This window comes from Prenolepis imparis, unplaced genomic scaffold (assembly GCF_030444845.1).
Source record: "Prenolepis imparis isolate NDT839.2.m4 unplaced genomic scaffold, iyPreImpa1.0 SCAF_3, whole genome shotgun sequence".
NCBI classification, from domain to species: Eukaryota; Metazoa; Arthropoda; class Insecta; order Hymenoptera; family Formicidae; genus Prenolepis; species Prenolepis imparis.
The window spans coordinates 20099870-20126018 of record NW_028141161.1 but is presented as its reverse complement, the minus strand read 5'-3'; the positions used below and the strand labels follow the sequence as shown (position 1 = coordinate 20126018).

General features: G+C 32.5%; 3 protein-coding genes across 6 annotated transcripts in view; 1 reads left to right on the top strand and 2 right to left on the bottom strand.

Moving 5' to 3' along the window:
• The window catches only part of LOC145934106 (uncharacterized), a 39264-nt gene extending 29198 nt beyond the window's left edge, over nt 1-10066 (bottom strand). The window contains exons 1-3 of the mRNA XM_083034382.1: nt 9308-10066; nt 4049-4349; nt 722-816 (exon numbers count right to left, since the gene is read on the bottom strand). Of these exons, the coding sequence (XP_082890508.1) occupies nt 722-816; nt 4049-4349; nt 9308-9354 (443 nt within the window). The 5' untranslated portion in view covers nt 9355-10066. The remainder of the gene's footprint in view (nt 1-721; nt 817-4048; nt 4350-9307) is intronic.
• A 6263-nt stretch (nt 10067-16329) lies between these two features.
• Nucleotides 16330-25601, top strand: LOC145934089 (BTB/POZ domain-containing protein KCTD3). 4 transcript variants are annotated; one of them, XM_083034341.1, is made up of 12 exons: nt 16330-16522; nt 16787-17100; nt 17183-17335; nt 17470-17658; nt 17866-18345; nt 18585-18701; nt 19746-19766; nt 20428-20567; nt 20684-20870; nt 21137-21415; nt 21770-21965; nt 25466-25601. In XM_083034341.1, the coding sequence occupies exons 1-12, from the start codon at nt 16464-16466 to the stop codon at nt 25599-25601; spliced, it is 2271 nt and encodes a 756-aa protein (XP_082890467.1). In that variant the 5' UTR covers nt 16330-16463. The 4 variants fall into 4 exon arrangements, with proteins under 4 accessions (XP_082890467.1, XP_082890468.1, XP_082890469.1 ...); XM_083034342.1 differs by lacking the exon at nt 19746-19766; XM_083034343.1 differs by lacking the exon at nt 25466-25601 and having other exon boundaries at nt 21770-22086.
• On the bottom strand, nt 22666-26022 carry Sras (Ras converting CAAX endopeptidase Sras). Its single transcript, XM_083034345.1, has 6 exons — nt 25887-26022; nt 24941-25046; nt 24724-24862; nt 24378-24614; nt 24227-24289; nt 22666-24150 (listed from the first exon to the last, which is right to left on the bottom strand). Exons 1-6 carry the CDS (start codon nt 26009-26011, stop codon nt 23936-23938), a joined length of 885 nt encoding a protein of 294 aa, XP_082890471.1. The 5' UTR covers nt 26012-26022; the 3' UTR covers nt 22666-23935.
• Nucleotides 26023-26149: the final 127 nt, after the last annotated feature.

The window sequence follows — 26149 nt, the reverse complement described above, 5'->3', positions numbered from 1 at the left end:
AACTTTTGGTGGTAAAAGGAAAAGCACCGTGTAGCGCGGTTCACAAGTATCTTCCTGAGTATGTACTTAGTACAAAATATCGAGATACTTCGAGCATTTTAAGTGGCGATGGGAAAGTTCCCTGTTGATAGTATCGAAGAGAAACTTGCAATTTTCATCGACATTCTTATCGCGTTAGCTTTAGATATTAGATTATCGAGGATTATTAAAAAATTTCTGATAATAATGAAAAAATATAATAATATACTTAAAACATATTTAAACAATATTTAAAATAATAATATTTAAATATAATAATATTATGTTATAACTTTTCGATTAGTGATTATATATTTATATTATATCACACACACATATATATTTGAAACTTTACTGTATTAAAACTTTAATAATAAAATAATATATTAATAATAATATTTAAAAATATAATAATAACGCGCGTTGTGTGTGTGTGTGTGTGTACATTTAATTATTAATGCTTATATTAAAATATATAACAGAGAATATATTATTTTATTTTCTAACGATACTGTTAAAATAATATAGTGTAGAACCTATAAACGTCAAATTAAATCACGACGCGGTTGTATTTCGCTTTTCGAAACAAAACGTAAATGAGAAAATTTATCTTTGAAGTCGCGGATTTACGTTGCAAACTTTGCACGCGTGTTTATATATTTCACGGATAATTGAAAAAGTTTTTGTCAGATAATGCACTTACCTCACAGTCACGCGATAAATTCTGTCGTGGTCGCTTTCCTGCTCAATCTTTGAAAAAATTCCTTCGCACAACCGTGGAATGAGTCCTGGATCCTCCTAAAAGAACAATAAGAATCTAATTATTGTAAAAAAATTAGTCGCAAATTTAAATATTCTTTATTTCATCATAATTTTAGTCTTTATGTCAGGACATAAAAATAATAGAAAGATAATAACGTGGAAGAAAAATAACTTCATTGTTTGCGAGAAGATTTACTTATTGTTAAAGACAAAGAGAATATCAAATTCTAGATTAAGTAAATTACCTGAGCAAAATTCTATATGTTTAAATTAAAAACGTTTCTACAAAATACAGACTAATTAAATGAAACATGAAAAATGGATAATCACATAAAAAGAGAAAGTTTGTTCTCTGGACAGAGTGAAGAATCAATTTATAAGACCTATGTGGACGGGAAATAATAAGCAATGTCTTAATGAGAGAAGTTGTATCAATTTCCAAATTTGATGCAATATTAATCAACATTTGCGAGAAAGAAAGAGAGGGAGAGAGAGAAAGAGAAAAAGGAGAAAGAGTTCTTTAATAATTAAAGGCCGAAATGAGCGTGCTTGCACGGCCGCAACACAGGCTGTGTTTTTAAATCGCTGCATCTCTTCGTATTCGAATACACAGCCCCTGATCGTACGCGAATACGCCAACGGATGCCGACAGGCAATTTAATTAAGCGCCATTCCGCAGAAAACAGTTTCAATTTACTATTTAAAATTTTCGGGACGAGAAACGATTTGATTCTGTAACAAGGGCTTTTTCTCTCTCCTTCCCTCTCTCCTCTCTTTCTTTTTCTCTCTCTCTCTCTCTCTCTCTCTTGTCCGCTAATTAGAATCAGCGATGCGATATGATAATTTCGGGAATAGAGTACGAGAGAAAGGGGAAAGGGAGGCGAAGGAGGAGAAGAAGGACAACCAATAATCAGGTTGATGCTGTTTAAACTTTAAATATGCATCGACCAGTTTATGCAAAATGCAAAATATATAGTTTCACGAGGCTGTTATATGAGAGTGCTAGAGTTGATGGAAGCTAAATATTTCCCGGGATATTCATCTCGCCGGTTTTCATATGCCGATACAATAATAAGGCGAAAGGGATTTTGAATGAATTAATGCAGCAATTGTGTATTGTATGAGCTAATGAAGTGAGCTTGTTTGTATTCAAGTTATGAAAAGTGATTGATATTTTAAGTTTTAATGTTAGCGTTTAATGTGTTTTTACAAAATATTGAAATTTTTGAAAAAGAATTGACACTTCTATTTTTTTAAATTGAAATCATGAATGTGAGATAATAAAATAAAAATTTGGAAATTTTATTTGTTCAAAAATATAATAACTAATAATAGAAAAAAACATCATATAAAACGTAATAATAATCAAGAAAAAGTCAAAAAATAACATCAAAAACAAGTTCGTCATAGTTAATTAATTAAAATGTAATAATAAATAATATTAAATTTTAAATAAAAATTATATAATAATATATAATTTTTAATAACATGTCCATCCAATTCTTGCAATAAAATGTATACAGTCAAACTTGGTTATGATAAATTGAAAAATAATTATATTTTCTATGAAAGACCACGTTCACTGAAATATTTTCCTGTGTTAAAATATAAATTTACGATAAACTATATGAAAATTTAAAACTACAAACAATTTAATAATACATAGAAAATCATCAATTTATAATCAAAATAACTAAAATTCATGAAATAATGTAAACATTCATCAATGTAGCGGCTCTGTTATTTGATAAAATAAAATTCGCCGGAAATGTTGACAATAAAGCTTGTTATATATACGCCTATAATGAACTGATAGCATTTTATCATTGATTTTTTTAGCATGGCAAATGAGGTCTCGTTAAAATCGCCTTGATACTGTTTCGCAGATTTGTGAATTGTAAAAAAAAAACGCACGTGTATAAGAAAGCTTTTTAAGGATACAGGAGAATTAATTAATTATCCGGATGAGGGAATATCCGAGCGTGAAAAGACGCGCTCTAAAAGATTGATAACACTTTTCGACGAAATTAATTAACGCATCGGCCCTTCGGATTGGCGAATAAACACACTTTTTAGAACGTGGCGCGTATATATATTTTGCATGAATATTTTCGTGGATATTGCAAGAACGTCAGCGGGTACAACGCTGGCGGATGACAACAGAACGCCACCCGGCCGAAATAAAAGCAAATAGATTGCGCCGCATTGTGCGTGAAAAAAAAAAAAAAGTAGAATAACGTTCCGCGATGTGTATTAATAAAACGCGGGTAAATCAAAATAATTCGGCCGGCGCGCGCGTGTGCGCCTCGCTTTTGAAAATAATATTGCGTATCAAACGAAACGGGACGCTGGTTCGACGATGCATGGAAGGAGTCTATTATGTCCCGCAAAAATGAAAATAAAGTGCCAATCAGATTTATTACGAGATAAATCGGAACAATTTGCACATTGTACGTTGACCCGTAAACACATCATCACCGGTTTATTCAGATGGTAAAAGAGTTCTTGCAAAGCTGCCGCGCGCGAAAATAACGTTGATAAAATAGACATAAAATGCGAAACGCGTTTTAACGGACGACGAGAGCGTGCTCGAAATCGCAAATGCAATTTTTCACGCATAGAGCCTTTCTCCACTCTATCGGATGAAACTTTAATAAAACATTCTCAGGTATCTCTTTGTAAAACCGATCATTTTTTTATAACGTAGACAAATATTTTCGGTATAATAGGGAAGGCGAACCAGTAGTTTACCTCTCTTCTAATGATAAAAGTGCAATTATATATACTTTTGACTGGATAAATAGCGAATAAAATTGAATTTTTTTTTAATCCGTTATTTATTCAGAGGCGGCATCGAAACAAAGGTTAATATTATTAGTATGTCGATAAAATATGTAAATAATACTTCATAATAACTCGTAATATGCTTATAATTCATCATTTGATGCATATATGTACGCATATATGCGATGTGTCGTATTATAAAGTCAAAATAAGCTAAACGCTCAATTATTCATACGTCCGATTATCGAGAATCCACATCAAGTAAATTTATAATTAAAGCACGTTTAAAATTTAAAATTAATAAAAGTGTTTAAAATTATATTAACGCATTGCATAAAAGCTTCAATTGCATTTTGCATTATGTCTATAAATGAAAACTAAAATGTGAAAATTAAATATCGCGATGTGGATCGTTCACGAAATTCCGATAATCCGCGTCCGAATAAGTCAGTTGAAAATTATAATAAAAGAGGTGTAGCCATACCTTTGCGCCCATCATGGTGTAGGTTTTACCCGACGCACTCTGCCCATAAGCTACCAGGCAATAATTATACCCAGAGAACATGACGTCCAGGATGGACTGGCCAAGTGTCTGGTAGATCATCGCTTGGGTGGCGTAACTCTTCGCTTCGGGATTCGACGAATCGAAACAGTAATCGAAACCATATCTCCGGGTCCTCTCGCGACTGTCCCCGACTTTGCTCGACGACACCTTCAAATTCGTCAATGAAATCTCATTCGGCTCTGCGCGGATCACCACTTCGGACCCCGTCAAATTTAATTCCCTGCGTAAATAAGAAGTATATATACATACATTAATGCGTTAATATAGAATTTTGAAATCTAATTCTAAAATTATAAAAATCTAAATAAAAATTTACCACAAAGAATTTAGAGAAATTCAAAATTGGAGCACATATCAAACTAAGAAAATCTAACACAATATATATTTCGAAATTTAAGAGTCTAAAAAAATTCCAATAATGTAACAAAAAGGCATTTTTCAATTTTAAGGAAAATGCAAACGAGAAAATTTCAAATAGTTGAGATCAAATAAAAAACTTATTGAGTCATAAGGATTTTTGTAAATTGGCCTCGCCCGCGATCTACCGATCAAACACGAGGAATGACTACTAGTATCGTCTCGCAAATATTTGCGAGAGAGTCAACGAACATGCACTGGAATATTGCAAATAGCTTTGCTAACATTTTCGAAGCTAGCATCGTTTTTCCACCTTCCTCGCCTCGTATATAATACGTGTTACGCTCCCGTCACTGTTCTTTTTTTATTTCATGCCTTTTTTTTATCAAGCACATTTTTGCATGCTTCGTGGATCGGAATGGATTCATCGTACGTCGCGTTCACACGGGGGTATGCGACCCCCATGTTATTTTATAGAGGGCTTTGCCCGATTTTCTCAAAGCACTTTGCGCGACCGACCGCTTTATATATAAAAAGATATTCCCTTTAATAAACTTTAATATTAATTATGTCTTTTATTAAAAAAAAAGCCATTACATCATCATCACTTTAAAATATCTTTTGGAATGTATGAGAATCCGTATAGAAAACGTGTATAAAATTAATAAATCGAACGATTCAAGAATGCATGGAAACTGATGACAGTTGATGAGGAATCTAAGAGAGTTATAGGAAAAATACAAATCTCTAAAAATGTGAAAATTTAAAGATTGGAAGATACATCACAGATTCTAGGTGTCTTTTGATCTACAAAGACATGCAACAAGTCTCTCTCGGGAGAAACCTCGAGGTTTACATCGCGAATTACTAGTCGAGTCGCGTTTTTGGGTCAGTCGGTGTCGTGCAACGCTGCATTTTGCGTGTCGCGACAGATAGGATGTCGCGATTATGTATCCTCGTGTGACATATGTATATATACCGAGGGCAGAAGAGAACTTTAACCCCGGCTTTTGCGTGATTCTTTCAACCCTGTCGTAGATTCGCCCTCGTTCTAATCGAAACATTCCTATAGGATTTCGTGTCGTACCTCGCGTTTTAACCGCGAGAAAAGTTCGAATTCTCGCTAATATTTTTACACTGGCAAGAAAAAACACGTCCAGCCGTGCAAAAAACGCCATTTTTTTGATAAAAAGAATTTATGCAATTATGTGCTTAATCTGTATTCTCATCATCATTCTGTGCCCCAACACAAAATAAATGTAAAATAATTGCCATTATAAAATATTTTATAAAAATATTAATTTCTATAATTAGTAACGAAATAACTAATTGTAAATTTAATCAACCCTCTCTCTTGTTCAACACTCTTTTAAGATATACACACTAAATATTTTATGAGAGCTATGATAACTATGATGCAGAGCGCCGGTGATTCATCTCCGCTCTGTTTATTTGTCCTCGCGCTTTAATCGCTTGAGCTTGCTAAAAACAGATTGCTTCTCCGGTGTCGTTAACTCTGACTAAGTGAACGTCAAAAATTGTATTCTTACTAAGTCTAAAAAAATTAAGATAATCTTTCTCTCTTCCTTTCTCCTCATCTTTATAAACAATTTATATGAATTCTATTAATTTATAAATTTTTAGATTTTTAAATTGCATGACATCATTGCAGAACATAAATCCTTATATTCTTAGATTTGTAAGTATTTGCGTGTGTGTGTTTCGAGTTTGCAGTCTTGTGCTCTAAAAATATTATTAATGGTTAAATTTTTTTAATTTTTAATTTAGAAATTAAGTTGTTAAATTTTCTTGGAAACATGCGAATGTACACAACATTGTAGAGATTATGATTTACATTTAAAAAATACATTAAAAATATAATAAATTTAATATAATAGATTTAATAACACACTACTTTATCCCCGAATGAACAAATAACTGCCTCATATAGTCGACAGAATTATGAACTATAGAATGCTTTCGACTTTCGAGGTTTGAGCATCCCTTAAATCTGCGCCACATTGGTCGACGCATATAATAAAAGAGACGTGTATCCTCGATTCTCTCGACGCAACAGTACGAAAATAACAATGCCGACGCGTTAAGACGATATACGCGTACCTGTCAGACGAAGGCAACTATAAACAGAACATATGCACCAGCTGTTAACGTAAAAAGGTCGCCCTATGGTCGCCCCGTTACAAAGCCACGGTCCCTATGCGGCCCAACCCCACGCTAAGTCAATGGGAGTATTTTCGTCGTGGACCTCACTCTCGGAATCATTAAGCGACAGTCGACAGCAATAATGCGTCATTTCGTTCGCGAAGAAAATTGAAGCTGAAGTTTAGTGCAAAAGGGAGACAAGCGTAATTTGCGAAGTATACGACAAATAATTCTTTTCATATTTGAAGTGACTCATCAGAAATCTCATTCTTTTGCTGTAAAAAAGTTTTAATTTCATTTGAGAGCTTTTACATAAATTGCATGTAACATACTTGAAAAATCTAATTTTATTTAGGAATCTAAAAGTTTTATAATCGACTTAGGGGCTTCAAGAGGCTTCAAAAAAATTCGAGAAAAAGAAAAAGAAACTATGAATCTAAAGATTTAGGATAATTTTCTAAAGAATTTATAAATTATCGAAAAATATCAATAAATTAGGAAATGGAAATCTAATAAATCACGAATCAAGCAGTATATGGTGTGAACGAGCTGCTACATATTTCAACAAATAAAACTCGAACGAAATTTGAGCACTCCTTGCATGGATACGTATAATAAACTTCAGCATGCGAAATCATTAATTTCCTGCTGCAAACGAATTTCGTGAGACCCCATTCTGTACCTTTAAATATCTACAGCTTGTGAGCTTAAATATTCGGTTACACTCGATTCACATAATTATATATACATGTACATATAGCAAGAGAAAGAAAGAGAGAATGAAAGAAACAAATCTAAAAAATTAAAAAATATAACTTTTCATTAACGTGTATTTTTCTCATTGATGTTTTGAAAAATAATTTAGACAATTAACTTGTTAAAAATGCGACAACGCGATACGTTACTAAAATATATTCGAAAATTAACCGAACATGCAGTCGAGGACAAATCGGAGAGCTTCCACAATTAAGCATTCCTAAATTATTCGGCTAATGCAGCGCGACCGAGCGCACCGACGCAATTAATCACGCTTTAATTACGATTTGTAACGTGAATAAACGCGCAATAAACTCGCGACAGAAAGCTTCCCAGAAGGTCCTCAAGTTCTCGACGCCCGATCGCTTTCGTCTGCGCTTCCGGTGATTCCGCTCTCCGGTCGCCTTTAACGCTTGTGGACGGGCGCGCCCGGTCGTCTTTTTGCTGCCACCCCAGTAGTCTAAGTATAGAAACGAGTTCGTAAGTGTTTGCACATCGAACGGCCCCGTACAAGTGCGTAAACTGAAAATTCGAAGATATAAAAATTTCGGAACGAGAAAAGACGCAAGGAACGAATTTAGAAGTTTCGACACACACGCAAGGACTTACGAACCCAAAACACTTGGAATAAAGCAACTGAATAATTCAAGGACCGAAATTTGTGAACAAAATTTTATCTCTTTTACAATTTAATAGGGATAGAAAATTATATAAAATTAAAAACTGATATACAAAACGCATCTAAATACTCCCTGTACAATTAAAAATATTCAAAAAATAAACATGTTTTAAAAAGAACACGTAGTGAAACGATTTTTTTGTAATTCTTCAGATACTTCTGAGTCTGAATCGTAAAAAAAGACACAAAATTTTTGTAAAACAGAACCATAAATCTTGATTATATGGAACTTGTTAATACTGGAACTTGTTGCAAGAAAGATTTATCACTCTTATTGTTGTAATAATTCCTATATGATATAATTTACTATAATGAGAACAGTGTTTCAATGTTTAGAAGTAGGTAATAGTAAATTAAATATCATCTTTTTAAAATATTTTATATCTATGCTAAGCACACACAAATTGAGCAAAGTATTGCGAAGAAAGCTACAAACCTTGACCTACATTGCTATATCTCAAAATTCGTGCGAAAGCAAACCAAGACAATGCAACCCAATGATTTTAATCTGATTATTTTAATATGCCAACAAATTAAATAAAACTGAGATTTCTTTGATTTTTAAATATAAGAATATGTTTGCAAAAGAATGAAATCAGTATCATTGAAATTATTATATCAATGAAATAATCATCATATTATTAATGTAAAAATATTAAGTTTTAATTAGAATTAATTTATTTCTAAGGTATTTTTTGTTGAAACATGACAATGTACTTTGTTTCTTAAAAATAACACGAATTTCGAAGAGAGACTCAACTTTAATAACGTTTCCAACCATTTCCAGCCTCATTAGTGACACGCACAGTACAATTTTTTATTCCCCTTTTTCGAGCAAGTTTCGATGCAAAATTAATATTGTATTAAAAATCGCGTAATTAAATTCCGAATTATAGTATTAACATATTATGAAATATATAATATTAACAATTTCATCGATTTTAGCACAATGTAATATAAAAATATATAATTGCAGTTTGCACGAAAACAATATAATTGTACTATTCATGATACCATTTTTTAGACAATATAAAAGCATCATATATTATCTTCAAAATTTATTATCTCCAGAGATAATTATCTCTAGATATATTATATAAATAATCTCTGAAGATTGTTGTTTTCTGAATAATTGCAATCTTTGAACTTATAATCCAACAATAACGTATTTAGATATTTGAAAAAAAAAAAATATCTCATTAAAAGGAGAAGATGATACTCACCTAGCAGATATCGGTCTCACGCGCACAGCCACCTTGATGTTCGCCATATTGCCATCCCGCAGACAACAACATCATCTAATTGCCTGCATCTTGTTGATGATCTCCACCGACAAGGCGCTCGCACCAAGATCGAAGATCCTCGCCGAAGATCGTCGAAATTGAAAATTGACAATAAGGTGCACGGAAACAATCACCCGAAGCGATTCATATCTTCCTAGCTGGACCCGTTGCCACCACAGATTCGGCCACAGCGCGAGACGTGAGAGATCGAAGCGAAATGGTGCACCGACTGCACGTGTTGCACTGCCACGATGAAAATACCCTCGAATCACTCCCGAGACCATCTCGCTTCTCGTGGTTTTACCCCACCAGAAGTGAGTGAGTGAGTGAGCGAGCGAGTTGGTGAGTGAGTGCTGCGACCAAACTCATCGTGCCATTTCGTCCGGACGTTACCCGACTTATTGTCCCCCGACGACACCGGGGAAAAGAGAGCACCGCGAATCACCGGTGAATTATGTGTACAAGGCGTTTCATAAGAGGTCGGTCGATGACCGCGATTAGGGTTTTGAATGAAGTGTTTGCTATATTGAATTTGTTATTTGTCGAAGAAACGAAGGATTTATAGGTGCGAGAAATGGTGAAAGATTTAAACGCTAGAGCTCAAGTCAGTCAGTCTGTCAGGATTGAGAATTTATGTACTTAAGAGCTTAAAATTTCGTGAGTCTAAAATAAAGGATTTTAAAGAACTCTAAGACTCTCCTACTAAAATATTAAGGTGTACGAATTTGTTTAAGAACATAAAAATCTATGAATTGAAGAAATTAAAAGAGGCAGTCTCAAATTTCAGGATCGATACACGTGAGAATCTTAAGAACCTAAGCCTAAGCATTTAAAAATTGAAAAATTGAAAAATCGAAAATTATATATTCCAGAAACATTAACAAAGAACAATACTGACTTTATATTGATAAACATTTTGGTCGGAAAATAAAATACGTCTCGAAGACGGAGCTATCTCAAGAGCGCGCACTCTGAATTTCACCACCTTATTGCAAAATACAAACCGCGACTTACGGATCACCCTGTAATTTAACAGAACAAACTCGGTAGACAGACAAGGACAAATCGTCTCGGTGGTTGCGGTATCGTCGATTACGCTACCATATTTTGTACAACGAGGGCACGTCTCGGTATTTAACGGAGTTACTGGGTTACCGTGTTTGCGCGAGGGTGGCGACCGACTTAACGCGGGTCTTATCGGCGGGGAGTTAATCAAAAGGATGATTTGTGCAGTGTCCGCGTTTGAAGAAAGAAACATCTCTCTTTCTCTCTCTCGTATTTAATACGGGAACTCGTGTACAACCGGTGAAAAAGGCTCTTTCAAGAGTCGGAGGGATTTCGCAGCTCTCATTCCCCTCTTATCCGCGTATTCCATCTCACCGCGTATCTCGTAACTCGTGGCCTTCATCTCGGGGTCCCCTTGAGACGCTTCATCCGTCTTTTATGCGACCTTAAAAGTGCTCCACCACTTTGAGGCGGAGCCCCCTTTGATCCCCCTGTGCATGATATTTTCGGACTAACGGATTGACTAGCATATTCTCTGTGAGGTAGAGTTCGCTCCAGCGCTGCTTCGTACTCTTCTCTCATTCGCAGACATTAAAACCATCAAGAAGAACGTGTCGAACACCTGCGAGAAACACAAACATTCAACGTAATTATTCGACGCAATATTTCGATTGTATTTTAAATTTTTAAAGAGTGTTATTTCTTTTTCATTTCAAATAATTTTTATTTTATATATATATATATATATATATATATATATATAAAAGCTATACAGTTTAGTAAAATTAATCAAACATGTGTTATATTTTATTGTGATAAATATTATTATTTTTATTGTGATAAATATTAATCAGAGAAATTCTCATAAAATTCTTTCCATATCATATTATCCCACGATTACCATGATTTTCAGGGTAAATTCTAAGAGAAAATTCTTTCAGTGTATAATATGTTATAATACTTTATCCGTGATTAATATTTTTTGACAGAAATCAGCTGATAACTGTCAAAAATATTAATCGTGATATATTAATCGTGTATATTAATTAAATAAATGTGTACATACATAAATGTATCTATATATACATATATATATATATATATATATATATATATATATATGTATATATAAATGTGTACATAAATATATATATAAATGATACAGGGCGTTTCAGGAGAAAATGGAGGAAATGGTTAGCATTCCAGTACTTGATTGTACATATTTTAAGCAAAAAAGTTTATATAAACATGTGTCTTATTCTGGACGGTTATAAAGATACAACGCGTTCAAGTTTAAGAACGAATACATTTATTAACTTAGTAGAACCAAATGCTATGAAACAATTATATTAAATTTTTGTATTTCATAGAATTTAGTTCTAATAAGTTAATGAATGTATTCGTTCTTAAAACTGAATATGTTGTATCTTTCTAACCAGAATAGGACACATGTTTATATAAACTTTCTTGCTTAAAATAATATGTATAAATCATGTCTTAGAATGCTGACCATATTCTTCCTGAAACATCCTGTGTATATATGTATATATATATTTTTTCTTATTTCGTTTAATCCTAACCGAATATAATTACTAATTACGCGCGCGAAGCGAAGTTATTATATTATTCTTTGATAATAAAATCTTAAAAATTGCAATGCAAGCATAAAAATTATTATTGCAATCAATGCATAAAGAAAATATATTAATTAATTATGCAATGCATAAAAATACTATATTTAAATCTTTAACAGAAAATGCGAACAACAAAATAGAATTTCTACAAGAATTTTTTGACCAAAATACCTACGCTTTCATTAGACACACATCTCCATACATCTGCTACGCTGCGCGTCTCGCGCGGGACTGATCACCAGTCTCGCGATCGAGATATCTCGCACGAGAATCAGTCTTGCGCGAGACGCGCAACGTGACGGATGTGTGGGCTGCATTAATCTAATAGAGAGGATAGAAAGAGAGAGATGTTTTGTGGTCGGTGGTGGGGATTAGTCTCTCGCGAGACGTGCAGCGCGGCGAACGTATGGGACGCGTTAGTCTAATGGAAGGGATAAAAAGAGAGAGATGTTTCGCCAGGTCCGGTTCACTCTTGGCTGTGAAGTTAGGTATCACCGTCAGGTGGCGACACGGACACCGCTGCTCGCTCTGCTCGCTCAGCGTCTTGCGGTCAGTCCAGTCCAGTCTAGTTTTACGCGACACGTGCGCACTGGATGTGTATTAGATGCGTGAGTCTAATGAAAGCGCAGATATTTTGATTTCAAAAGATTCTTTAGAAAATCATATTTTTTGTTCCCTGTTAAAGATTTAAATATTATATTTGTATGCATTGCTTAATTAATTAATATATTTTTATGCATGCGTTGCAATTTTTGAGATTTTAATAATATAACTTATTCACTTCGTGCGCGTAATTATATTCGGTTAGATTAAACGAAATGAGGAAATAAAAATATATTATATATATATATATATATATACATATATATAGAAAGAGAGATATATGTAATATACAAATATATGTATATTTAAATATATATATATATATATATAAATGTGTACATAAATGTATTATATATATATAAATGAGTACATAAATGTATATATATACAATATGCATATACTATATATACATATTCATATATATACATATTCATATATATATACATATTCATATATATACACATATTCATATATATACATATACATATATATACATATTCATATATATACATTTTCATATATACAACATATTCTGATTTTTTAAAGTATTATAACATATTATTTAAAACATAATATATTATTTTATTTTATTTTATTTTGGACAAACTATTAAACTGCTAATCCTCGCGATGACAGTTGCTCGATGCTATAAGAATATGCTTATATGCTAATATGCTATATGAATATAACGCAGAACGCGAATCGAGACAGCTAATTATAGCATCGCGTAAAAGCGACAACAATAATGTCAATAACATGCTTTTTTTAGAAAGGGATTCTTTGTAGATTATTTTTATATATTATACAATGTACTATCGAAATATTTCAAGCGATAAAATAGCTCTTCTTTAAATTATCAAAAATTGATACTTTGTAGCTGCGGACACTATACAACGCAAATTTATATTATGTGTATTAAATACAAAAATTTGCACGTTCGTATCTATTTGATATAGAAGTAATAAGCATACAATGTACATACTATTAAAAAAAGCGACAAATTTTTGGCTTTTTTAAAATTATTATAAATATCAATATCTTGTAGCCGCGGACCATATGCGGCGCAGACTTAAATTATGTATATTAAACAAAAAAATTTGTAGGCATTTATGTTTACTATATAAAAATATTTTGCAATAGATGTACTATCAAAATATACAATGGACATTCATTGCAGATTATTTTCTAATCGTAAACATAACAGCCTACAAATTTTTTCATTTAATATACGTAATATAAGTATGCGCCGTATAGGGTCCGCGGCTACAAATTATTGATATTTAATATTTTGAAACAAGCCAAAAATTCATTCATTGTATTTTTTGATAGTACATTCATTGCGGATTATTTTCATATTGTAAGCATAACAGCCTAACCATTTTTTCATTTAATATACTTAATATAAGTATGCGCCGTATAGGGTCCGCGGCTACAAATTATTGATATTTAATATTTTGAAATGAGCCAAAAATTCATTTATTGTATTTTTTGATAGTACATTGATTGTAAATTATTTTGATATCATAGACATACCAGCGTACAAATTATTTCATTTAATATACGTAATATAAGTATGCGCCGTATAGGATCCGCGGCTACAAATTATTGATATTTAATATTTTGAAACGAGCCAAAAATTCATTCATTGTATTTTTCGATAGTACATTGATTGTAGATTATTTTTATATCATAGATATACCAGCGTACAAATTATTTCATTTAATATACGTAATATAAGTATGCGCCGTATAGGGTCCGCGGCTACAAATTATTGATATTTAATATTTTGAAACGAGCCAAAAATTCATTCATTATATTTTTTGATAGTACATTCATTGCCGATTATTTTCATATAGTAAACATAACAGCGTACTAATTTTTTCATTTGATATACCTAATATAAGCATGCATTTTATAGGATCCGCGGCTTAAAGATATCGATATTTAATATTATGAAATGAGCCAAAAATTAATCGTTTGTACATTTTAAAATTGTAAAATAATAATATGTTATAAAAATTAATGTAATATGTTTTAAATAATATATTATAACTTTTTAAACTAAATTAATATTTTTGACACAGTTATCAGATGATTTCTGTCAAAAAATATTAACCGAAAATAAGGTATTATAACATATTATTTACAACATATTACTATTTTAATTTTTGTAACCTATTATTATTTTAAAATTTCGCATTCAAGTTTATACAACGGCGTAATAAAATTATCATTTTATTTCGCGAAACTCGCACGCATCCTACTATTAATCCTGATCAGCTGATTTCTGTCAAAAAATATTATTCGAGTTTAAAGTATTATAACATATTATTTATAATCATATTACTTTTAATTATTATAACATATTTTTATTTTAAAATTTAATTAGCAAATTAACGCTTTAATCAGCTGATTTCTGTCAAAAAATATTAATCAAGTTTAAACAAACTTTATATAAAACTATCATTCATTTTTATATATAATAAAATCGAGGAATAGCGCGCGCGTAGCACGCGCTTGTGTTATTCTAATATATATAATAAAATATTAATTAAGCCTTAATTACAGAAAAGTATTAATAACATTTATTAAATATTTAATTTTTTATTTAAAAAATGCTGAATAAATATATGTAATATTTTTTTAAATTCTTAAGAAACAATTAACATATATAATCCATATATAATCTATATGTCAGGGAATATATTAGTTTTAGCATTGCTCATATAAAATAATTAAATCTAAGGCAATAATAAAGTTATTGTATAAAAATACAACTTAGGAATCGTTTAATATAATGCTAATCATTTGAGAGAAATTTTGAAGAGAGATGCTGTAGAATTTTGCGCCAGTGATGATCCTGGACCTTTACACACCTTCGATCGTGATCTGCAAGCTTCTGCCGCCAATCCAGTTGCTACAGTAAGCCGATTTGCTCACAGCATCGCTCCGGTTCGTTACAAACGTTGGCCGTAAATTAATTACAGACGATTGTGAGACCGGCGCACTAATGAAAATACATGCGTCGGTGATCGGTCGATGCAATTATCGAGCCTTTCAACGCTCGTTATAACTCTTACCTTCGATACAATTTATCAGTGTTATTCAATTCGGAAAGAGGATTATAGTAAATTTATGTCGAATTATTGAAACTTACGCAAATACGTAGAAATATCGGGATTAATAGTAGGATGCGTGCGAGTATTTCGCGAAATAAAATGATAATTTTATTACGCCGTTGTATAAACTTGAGTACGATGATACTTTTTATCATTTTTATCATTTTTGTACATCGTCGACTTTGAAAAGCAGGACAAAACTTACCTACCTCTGATTTTTTTGCTTTCTCAGCAGTTGAGTGCAAAAGAGTAGCGAGCTGATAAAAATCGTCTCCAAAATGTTTACTTTCTTGAAACGTAATATCTCTCGCATTCAGCCAGATTTCTTTCACTTGATTTAGAAAAACACGGTCACAAACAAGGCTCACATCGCTATAAAAACTCTAAATAAACTAAAACTTGCACACAGAGACACAGAGCACAGCAAAAAACAATGTTAATGAACAGTTTAGCGCGACTCTAAACGCAGTGGTGCCAATTGTGAATTTTATTCATAATTTATTAAATTCGATATTAATCGATAGAAAGAATGTCGAGTTCGATATATTGCATTCGATATAATATCGAATCATCTTCGGCGCATGCACAGTGCTATGTCGTATATAACCTGTACTGGGGTTGTTTTCGTATCAAGGAGTTGTTTTGGTTGCTCGCGATATATTTTTGACAGCTGAGACAGCTGGAGCTCGCGCGGGACATGAACTGTCATTATAAACAGACGCGATAATCGCGAAAATGGCTGCGCCTCATCTAGGCGTGAGCGATATCGTTCACTTGAATGTTGGTGGCACCAGGTAGATTAATTATATTTCATAGAATTATTATTCTTTTTCTGTGTGCCCTTTCTGTCAATTTTCAACTTTATTTAATCTTTAATCTTACTCAATTACTTTACTGACAGAATAACATGATTTCGTTTTCTTGGACTGTATCTTATTTTAATATTTTTATATAAACGCTCTTTTTATATGCGTTCTTACGTTTTTGTACTTTGATTTTATTGTTTTAATTTTTTAATCACGGCTGATCTGTTGACGATAAATTATTTTCCTTTTCAGATTCTCCACATCTCGCCAAACGTTAATGTGGATTCAGGATTCGTTCTTTACAGCTCTGTTGAGTAACAGGATTGACAGTCACAAGGATGAGACTGGGGCACTTTTTATAGATAGAGATCCAAAGTTATTTTCCATTATATTGAATTATCTTCGTACCAAAGATATTGATCTGAAAAATGTAGATATTCGGACTTTAAGACACGAGGCCGAATACTATGGTATCACTCCTCTAGTTAAACGCTTGATGCTCTGCGAAGACTTGACTCAGTCATCCTGTGGCGATGTATTGTTTTATGGCTACTTACCACCTCCATGTAAATTAATGCTAAACAACTATAATATTATTATCAACTATATTATAGCAAATTATAATGTTTTCTTTTTTCTATTTTATAGGTATACCACTTCAAGAACCTATTGTGGTAACGTCGAATGTCAGTGATGTGTCTGTTCATATTAGAGTTGGTTCTAGTGCAAGCTCTAGAGCCGATGGGCCATCTACCTCTCAGCCTACACAAACTGTCAATCCTATTAATCAAAATACTAGTGGTAATTAAAATTTTTATTAATCATCTAATTTTGAAATTATTTAACACTAGCTTTTATACAATTTATCTACTTTATGTAAAAATGTGAACAATACAATTGAAGAAAAAAATTAACTGAAGATATTTTAATTACAGGTCCACAGAATTACAAAGGAACATTGGGAACACATATGAGAAATTCTTCTTTAGATTATCGATTGCCACAGCGTGGTCTTCCACATTCTCGTACACCATCTCTAGATCTGAGACACGTTAGAAACAATTCGGCCGATCTGAATAAATTATATAAAAACGATATTGGCCTTGTATTTGGATTACAACAAGGTAAGTTTCAAGAAATCATTGCTTCTAAAGTAAACAATATATGATATGTATGAAATATAAGATATATATAAGTGCTGTATCATAAAAAAGTATATTGATTATTTTTCGAAGAAGATGGAAATGTATTATTTTTATTATCTTAATTAGTTCTATCGTTAGATATATTATTTTTGCTTTAGCATTAATTAAATTATATTTCATGTGCAGTTTCGTCCTGGGTGGATCCTTTAAGAGTGCAGATTATAAAAGCGCATCACAACTGGATAGTAATCGCTTACGCGCACTTTATCACGTGCTATCGACTAAAGGACTCGTCCGGATGGCAACACGTGTTTACCAGTTCGCATATCGAGTGTATAATAGAACGTGTAGCGATAAACGCGAAGATGGGAAGTGGCGCAGATGGCAAGATGGTAGCCATCTCCTATGGCAGTCAAGTAAGACTCTGGGGTGTATCCGAGGAAGGAATCAAGATCAACGTAGGCACATTCAACTTGAATGTGCGTGTAGAATATCTGTTCTTCATCGGCAGCCAATTAGTCGCGTTATCGCCGACCGGAAAAATCGGCGTGTGGCACGCAATGACTCATCACTGGCAGATACAAGATGTAGTGCCCATCCTTTCATTTGACACAGCTGGATCCTTTCTTTTATTAGGTTGCAACAATGGGTCTATTTATTACATCGGTAAGCAAGAGTCAAAATTATACATTTCTAGATGTGAAAAGGGATCTAAATATTTTTATTAGATATACAAAAATATAAAAATTGTTTTAAGTATTTGAAAACTTTGAAGATCTATAGCTAAAGAAATATTTCATAGATCTAAAACATTTTATAGAGTAGAAATAAATTTTTGGATTTAAAGTTTTTATTTTTGATAAAAAAACATATTATATAACAACTCTATAATAATTTGATTGCAGATATGCAAAAGTTTCCTTTGCGAATGAAGGATAATGACCTGCTCGTTACCGAATTATATCGAGACCCGAGTTACGATCCCATAACTGCAATATCTGTGTATTTAACGCCGAAAACAAGTAAGGTTCTTTTTATTTCCATCTTAATATAAATATGTCGACAAATAACAAGATACAGAAGAGATAAAATCTTCTAAATTAAAGCCAACTAATATTATTCTTTAAAAAACGATTTTCCAAGTAATATATTTTATTTAAAAAAAATTCATTAAAGCTGCTTAGTGCAGAATGTAATAACAAACATCATTGTAATATGAACAATTGAATTTAATGATGAAAATTATTTCAGTAGTATGTTAAAATAAAGCAAAAGTTTTTAAATGTATACTAATATATAGATGTATTATAAATATAATTATTTTTATACTAATTGGTGGTCGATATTTTATCGTTTATTTATTGGTGTAGGTATATTCAACAATAATTCATTGATGAATAAAATATACGAAGAAAGTATATTCATTAATATAATAATGTTATGAGATTTGATGTTGAGTGTTAAAAATATTAATGAGAGTTTATTATTACATTCTTTGCTTCATTTGGTACAACTGGATAAATAGCACAAGGCAAGTATGGGTCGATATAAGCAGATGTTCTGCTGTCTCATGTCTGATTCAAAGCGTCATTCACCTTCACTTTATGTTGTGTGACTGCATCAAACGTAAATCGTGTGATTAAATAAAAGCAAATATACCCTCTTCCTCTCAGATAGCATTAAATTTTATCGGTACACTGGCGCATAGTCATATATTTTACAACATATTGATAGCATAAAAATAAATACTTATATATATATTTGAAAGCGTGTTTATATACACATTTGTTTTAATAGAATTTGAATATGAAGCTGTATTGTAAGTTTCTTTTTCCGTGATGGAAAAAAATGAATTTACACGAGAGACACGAGATATAATGTTAGAAATTGCACAATTTGCACATACAACCCTGCTATCCTTATGCGTCCAGTTGTACTAACGCAAGTTGTGTACTCTTCTGATTTCTTTCTTCACATATTACTTTACACTGGATTCTGTTGATCCAATCTGATTATTGGAGCTGCTTGCTTGCTCTTTCTATTCATAGTAATATGTTCCATGCCAGCATCTGAGAGGGGAAAGGGAGGTAATAGAAAATATGTATCTTTGCTTGTATACTTTTTTCGTTAATAGTGGCAAATTTTAGAAATAGGTAATTTCTAGTAATATTTTTTTTAATCACGCATATAAATGTTAATAGTTGCTTAATTATAATTGTGCATAATTATATATATATTTTTTCTATGTATTTTTTCTTTTATACATTGCTTTTGCTTATTATTGCAATGCATAGCACGAAAAAAATATTGTGAGCTCTTTTTTCAAAAATATTTTTTTAGGAACATTTATTTATTTATTAATTATTTTATATGAATAGCATATTGATGCACATTTGTTTCTTAACTATTATTTTATTATATTTTCAACATTTTCTATTACTGCAGTTTTACACACAAAAGCATACATGTATGCACAAACATATGTATATACATTTTCATTCATGCATCCATATATAAAATTAATCCTCTGATGTACACTATTTTAAATTGTGCATTGATGCAATATAAAATTTCATAAATATAAATTTATTTTTTGATAAAAAAAGTAGATTTTTAGTATCAGTAAGTCGATATTGTCTATGCATATTTATGCATATGATTAGATAGTTATGTTTTTGAAATGCATCAGATGATTAATGCGAACATGAAAAGTATATTTGATCTAAAAGCATATCTTTCCCAATGCAGGTCTTTGTGGAAATTGGATAGAAATCGCTTATGGCACGAAATCCGGAAGTGTCCGGGTAATCGTTCAACACCCCGAAACAGTTGGCCATGGTCCACAGCTATTTCAAACTTTCACAGTACATCAAAGCAGCGTAACCAAGGTAATGTGCAAAATAATTTATTTCAGCCAAGATTTTTATGTTAAAATTATACATTAAATTGTAATAATGTTGCATATATACACATTAATTCTAATCATGCGCGAATTATGTTGCAGGTAACACTTTCGGAAAAATACTTGGTGTCGGTTTGTTCGGAGTATAATCACGTTAGAAGTTGGGCGGTGACTAGATTTCGCGGGATGATTTCGACGCAACCGGGATCAACGCCTGAGGCAAGCTTTAAAATAGTTTCCTTGGAAGCAATCGATCCTTGCGTCAGCTACAACGCCGGCAACGACTTCGGTACATTACGAAAATATACGTTCTTTCTTCGATTTTAGAATATTTTGCAATGATATCTTTCTCTTTAAATTCCTTTATATATAATATATATTTTCGATATTAAAAATATCTTTTGTTAAAATATCGATTTTTATACTCCTTCAATTACATTATATTTAATATAATTGAAAGAGTATAAATTATATTATATTATATTATATAAATTATAATATATAATTATATTATATATAATAATAGTTATATTAATACCCGAATAATGTACACAGGGCCGTTCGGCGAACAAGACGACGAGCAAGTGTTCGTGCAGAAGGTTGTACCCGAAACCGATCAATTATTTGTTCGATTAGCGTCGAATGGAAAGAGAGTTTGCGTGATACAATCGGTGGATGGTAGTATTATAAGCTCATTTTATGTGCACGAGTGTGAAGGCTCTAGTCGCATGGGCTCAAGGCCCAGACGTTTCATATTCACTGGCCATTCTAACGGCACTATACAAATGTGGGATCTCACAACGGCATTGGATCCGTCTTTCAATGCCACTCAAGGTATATTACTCTCTCTTTCTTTGCCGTCGTGGTGACGTAACGAAATTAGCGAGTATCATTCACATGTCTGAAAATTTTGCGGAAAATAAAAGATTAACATGAATCATAACTCGTATCTAAAATTTTAGAGAGTAAACAATATTGCATTTATTATATAATTTATATAAATATTGTAATGTTAATTGTTTTATTATTGATAAATAATGACTTATATAATTTCAATGATAATTATTAATTGTACATTATATTATATTTGTTCTTGAAAACTCGCTTATACATACTTATGATTTCTTTAATCTTATTTATTTAATTAAACTTAATCACTCTGATTTTTATAATTTCCATCTTTTTCAGATACCTCTGGTGGACCTACGCCAGAAGAGCTTTGGAAGCTATTGGATCAGTGCGATCTGAGCAACAGTCATAGTTCGACACCTTGTATCAGTCCGTCACCTTCATTGATCGCATCCGGACCTAGAATTAAGTCGAGCAACGTGTTGTTTCTCAATCAATCGCAAAATCCGGACGTAACGCCTGGACCAAGCCAAACGTAAGTACACACCTGACCAAGCTATGTCGCAAAAAACATGCCAGATATACATGCTATCCCGTTATCTGCATTTATTTATTTATTTATTTGTTAATGAATTACTATAAAAAAAAAAACAAACTCAAAAACTAAAAGTCTGTAGTCATAGTTCCTAAGTAACGTCTTTGCATTTATGTGTAACGAGACAACATTACTCTACCGAAGTTCGCTATTTATCTATTTAAATAGTGCAATTTAAAAGTAATATAGGAAAGGACATGACTGCATTAAGCTCTACAACTACATAGTTGAATTATAGCTGTTAATATTGAAATTATTATTTTAACATTTACCGTTTTACATAAATTTAGATGATGTCTATTAAATTGTTTTAATGGAGTTTGATATCTCAATTAATGAATCATTGTTTATTGTTATTTATTATCATTATCATAACTAAATTTTTCGAAAAATTTGTCTATTTAAGAAAAATAGCATTAACAAATTAAAGCATTAATAAATTAACAAATTTCTCTCTTTCTCTGAGATTTGTCTTGCTTATATTATTTATTATTATTTTTAAATGGTTATCTATTCTTAAGGAAAGATCAGTTCAATGGTATTCATTTTTCAATGTAATGTTTATACATACTTCGTCTTATGTAAATCTGTTTTTAATACGATAAGAGCTTATCTAAGAAATGCATAAACATTCGGTAAATTCATAGACTGATAGATGATACAAGTTAAACGTTTTGTTTAGAATTATATATTCTGTATCAATGTTATAAAGTGAATGTGAAGATGATGGTACACAAAATTACATCATTTCCTTCTCTCGCGACGTTGAAACAAGATTAACAAATACTGTCAAATTTTGATGGACATTTATATATAGTTATTGTAAGTCAAAGTGACACCATTGTTACATATTTCTAGCGATTTTATACTCTCTCTTTGACTGTAAAACACTTAATATTACTTCAACATTATATCGCTATCAACATTTCATGATCTATATGAACATTATTTAAAAAATTTATTTTCCATGATATCTCTCGATTAACAAATGTATACATTACGTATGCAATTAAAAGACATTCAAGAACTGAATAGCTCTCATTATATATATGTATATATATGAGTATATACTTGTGTACTTTTGTTATAGTTTTACTGCATATATAATGTATACGTGTTTATCATATATGTATATGTACATAATATATAATATATTGTAATATTGTTGCGCAACTCTGTTACTTCTGTGATTTAACGATGGTAAATAAACTATTATGTATATGTGTATGGCGGCATCGCTTATCGTCTGAATATTGAAATATCACTTCCATTGTACATATATAGACATTGTACATATACTGTACATACAGATTGTTATAAAAGTAGACGATTAGAAAGATCATTTTACAAATTTTCTTAATATGTTACATGTTACATCGATTATTATAATAATATATGGTACATATTTTGTTTACATCAAAATCTTTGTGAAAAAATTATCTGCTAAATTATGATCTATAGAGTCATGATCATAAAATAATTCATTGCATTATGCAACACATAAATACACATAAATACGACAATTCGTAAATAGAAGAATTAAATTTTATTTTCGCACTTTGGTTTTGCGAATAAGTTCACCTATCTAATAGTCATTGTAACACTCTTCGTATCATTACCACTATAAAAATCTAATTAAATCTCAGGCACTACGGTGATACGTTTTGTAACAATCCCGAGCTGCACAATTAAATGATAAGTATATATTTATACCAAGTGGTAATATAGTTGAAATTAGTTAAATTATTATTATTATGCAATTATTTTAATACTCGCGAGATTTTTCAACGGATAAGTACCGTGTACTCTGTTAGACACATATACAAAATATCACACAGCAATAGTAAATCGTTAGATCTTGCTTAGAAACATTAAATCCTAGTATATTTGTTAGAGAGATCAAACACGTCTCATATAAAGTGTTTAGTCCAGAATAAGTTATTATTGAACAATGATGGATGCGTCATCGGCGTCAACAAGAAACACCAAGCGACTAAACCGATCACAAACAGACAGAGCAGCCCGGCTCTCTTCAGTGGATCTTTATACGCCGCTACTTCGGAAAGATCAGGAAATCCCATGTGATTACAAAATGAATGCGCGGCGAATGGTGCAACGAAGTGTCCTGAGAAGAAAAAAGATAAATACAAGATCTGAAATAAGGATTTTCTCGAGAAGAGAGAGATAAATAACCAGCCCACCTGTCTTCGCAAAGAGGAAAGCCGCGTATGCTCCAAATAAGGTCGTATATGCAGACTGAAAACCTGAGATTTAACAGTCATTTATTTTCATTCATCTCGGAGTGACATCGTAGACTTGCAGATAAGTTTTTAAAATCTGTGGTAAACTCACAGGATACAAACAACGCGTGTTTGATTCCCACTCCCATCTTCATTCTTTCCACCACGTGATGGAAATGTGCAACTCCGAAGAACAGAGGACACACGAATATGGCAGTACTCGGGGTGAAACATTGTAAGAGCAATGGCAACATACAGGCTCTGAAGGTCCATTCTTCCGACAGTGGAGCGATTACTTGATTTCTCCACCAGATTAACGTTCGTATGCTTCCCAACCAGTACATGGGCTCTAAAAGTAAAATTTATTTATTATTTTTTTCCTTTTTAGTTATTTGGACCTTAATCAGATTTATGAATGTATATATATATATATATATATATATTTTGTAATAACTAACCAGTGTACAATCGCCAGAGCCCATTAAATCCCTGTAGACTTAAGGGACCTAGGAACAGGATCATTGTTAGGAGTAACGGTACCACAGTCGCCTGTATCAAACCCGACCATCGTAGACCCAGCAATTCCCAGATAGTTACCTATCAGGATATATGATATAAGCGATAAAAATAGTTGCTACAGAATATATAAATCAAAACTATTTAAATTCGAAATACCTTTTGAAATACTTTTTCATTTAATCCAAAGTACAAGGGTGCTGGTGAAATGAGGGTCATAATAAATACGCTAAAAAATCGTTTCTTTATAGTTGATGGATGCTCTCTGAAACACAAACAATCAAATATAAGATTAATTATCAGACTTTGATATCGGTATAAATATCTTTTATATTAAAATCTACAGTATAATTTAAAAAGAATTGATTGTATGCGTTAATTTTGTCAATCAAATGTAATTACAAATATTTAATTTAATATATTATTTAATATAATATATAAAATTATATTATAAATTAATATAACATTTAATTATAATTATTAGAAAATAGTCGGGATTATATCGCATCTATTACGTTTAAATATCGCGCCAAATGTACAGTCAGTGACATCATAGACCATAGACATGAGATGCATAGAAGAGCTGCCTCGTCACAGAATAAGTTCCTATATAGATTTTGACGAAAATTGATCCCAGGGTTACTAGGCCTGTCAAATGTTACTAAAAATCGTCACTCCCTACAGAGAGGGCTCGAAATCCCCAGAACAAAAGCGGCGCCGCCGCGACAGGGAGCGCCACCACGTGCGAAACTGCGTGCGTCAGTCACGGATATCCATTCGGTCGGTGCGAGACTGTTCGCGTCCGCGAAGACGGTTTTAATACCGGAACCAGGCGGGTTAGCGGAGTCGACGGGACTCGAGAGAGGAGCCTCCGAGGGCGAACCTCCGCCGTGTAACCAAGAGAAGGGGTGTCAGACGGCCTCGCGAGGGATCGGAGCACTTTTCTCGGAGGAAAGAGAGGAAAAAAAAGGGGGCAGGGAAACGCAACGAAACGTCCCGTTGACGGATAAGGAGTCGCGGTCGCGAGTGATCATCATCATCGTGTCATCGTCGCAACACACGTCATCGCACACACACACACACACACACACATACATACACGTACCTGTTGTGCGGCGAACTCCAGACGTACAGACTCGCCACGTACACGATCGAGAGCGCGAGGCACGAGAGGATCGCGGAGACACAGTTGTGCGAGTTATCGGTACTTTTCTCCGCCGCGGCCTCCATAACTCCATAACTCCGATGTCGGTCGCCCGTGTCGCGCTCCACTGCGGAAGGGGAGCTCGGTATTAAGCGCCCCGTGGCGTCGGCGGCTGTCGACGGAAGGGGTTAGACAGACGTGAAGAAGAGAGGAGGGGGGGGCGA

Coding starts and splice junctions, on each gene's coding strand:
- LOC145934089 (XM_083034341.1), top strand. CDS start 16,464: ATGGCTGCGCCTCATCTAGGCGTGAGCGATATCGTTCACTTGAATGTT. Junction 20,568..20,683: donor ATCAAAGCAGCGTAACCAAG/GTAATGTGCAAA, acceptor ATTATGTTGCAG/GTAACACTTTCGGAAAAATA. Junction 21,966..25,465: donor ACGCCTGGACCAAGCCAAAC/GTAAGTACACAC, acceptor CACTCCCTACAG/AGAGGGCTCGAAATCCCCAG.
- Sras (XM_083034345.1), bottom strand. CDS start 26,011: ATGGAGGCCGCGGCGGAGAAAAGTACCGATAACTCGCACAACTGTGTC. Junction 24,615..24,723: donor GCTCTGGCGATTGTACACTG/GTTAGTTATTAC, acceptor TTTTACTTTTAG/AGCCCATGTACTGGTTGGGA. Junction 24,151..24,226: donor TTTCCTCTTTGCGAAGACAG/GTGGGCTGGTTA, acceptor TTTTCTTCTCAG/GACACTTCGTTGCACCATTC.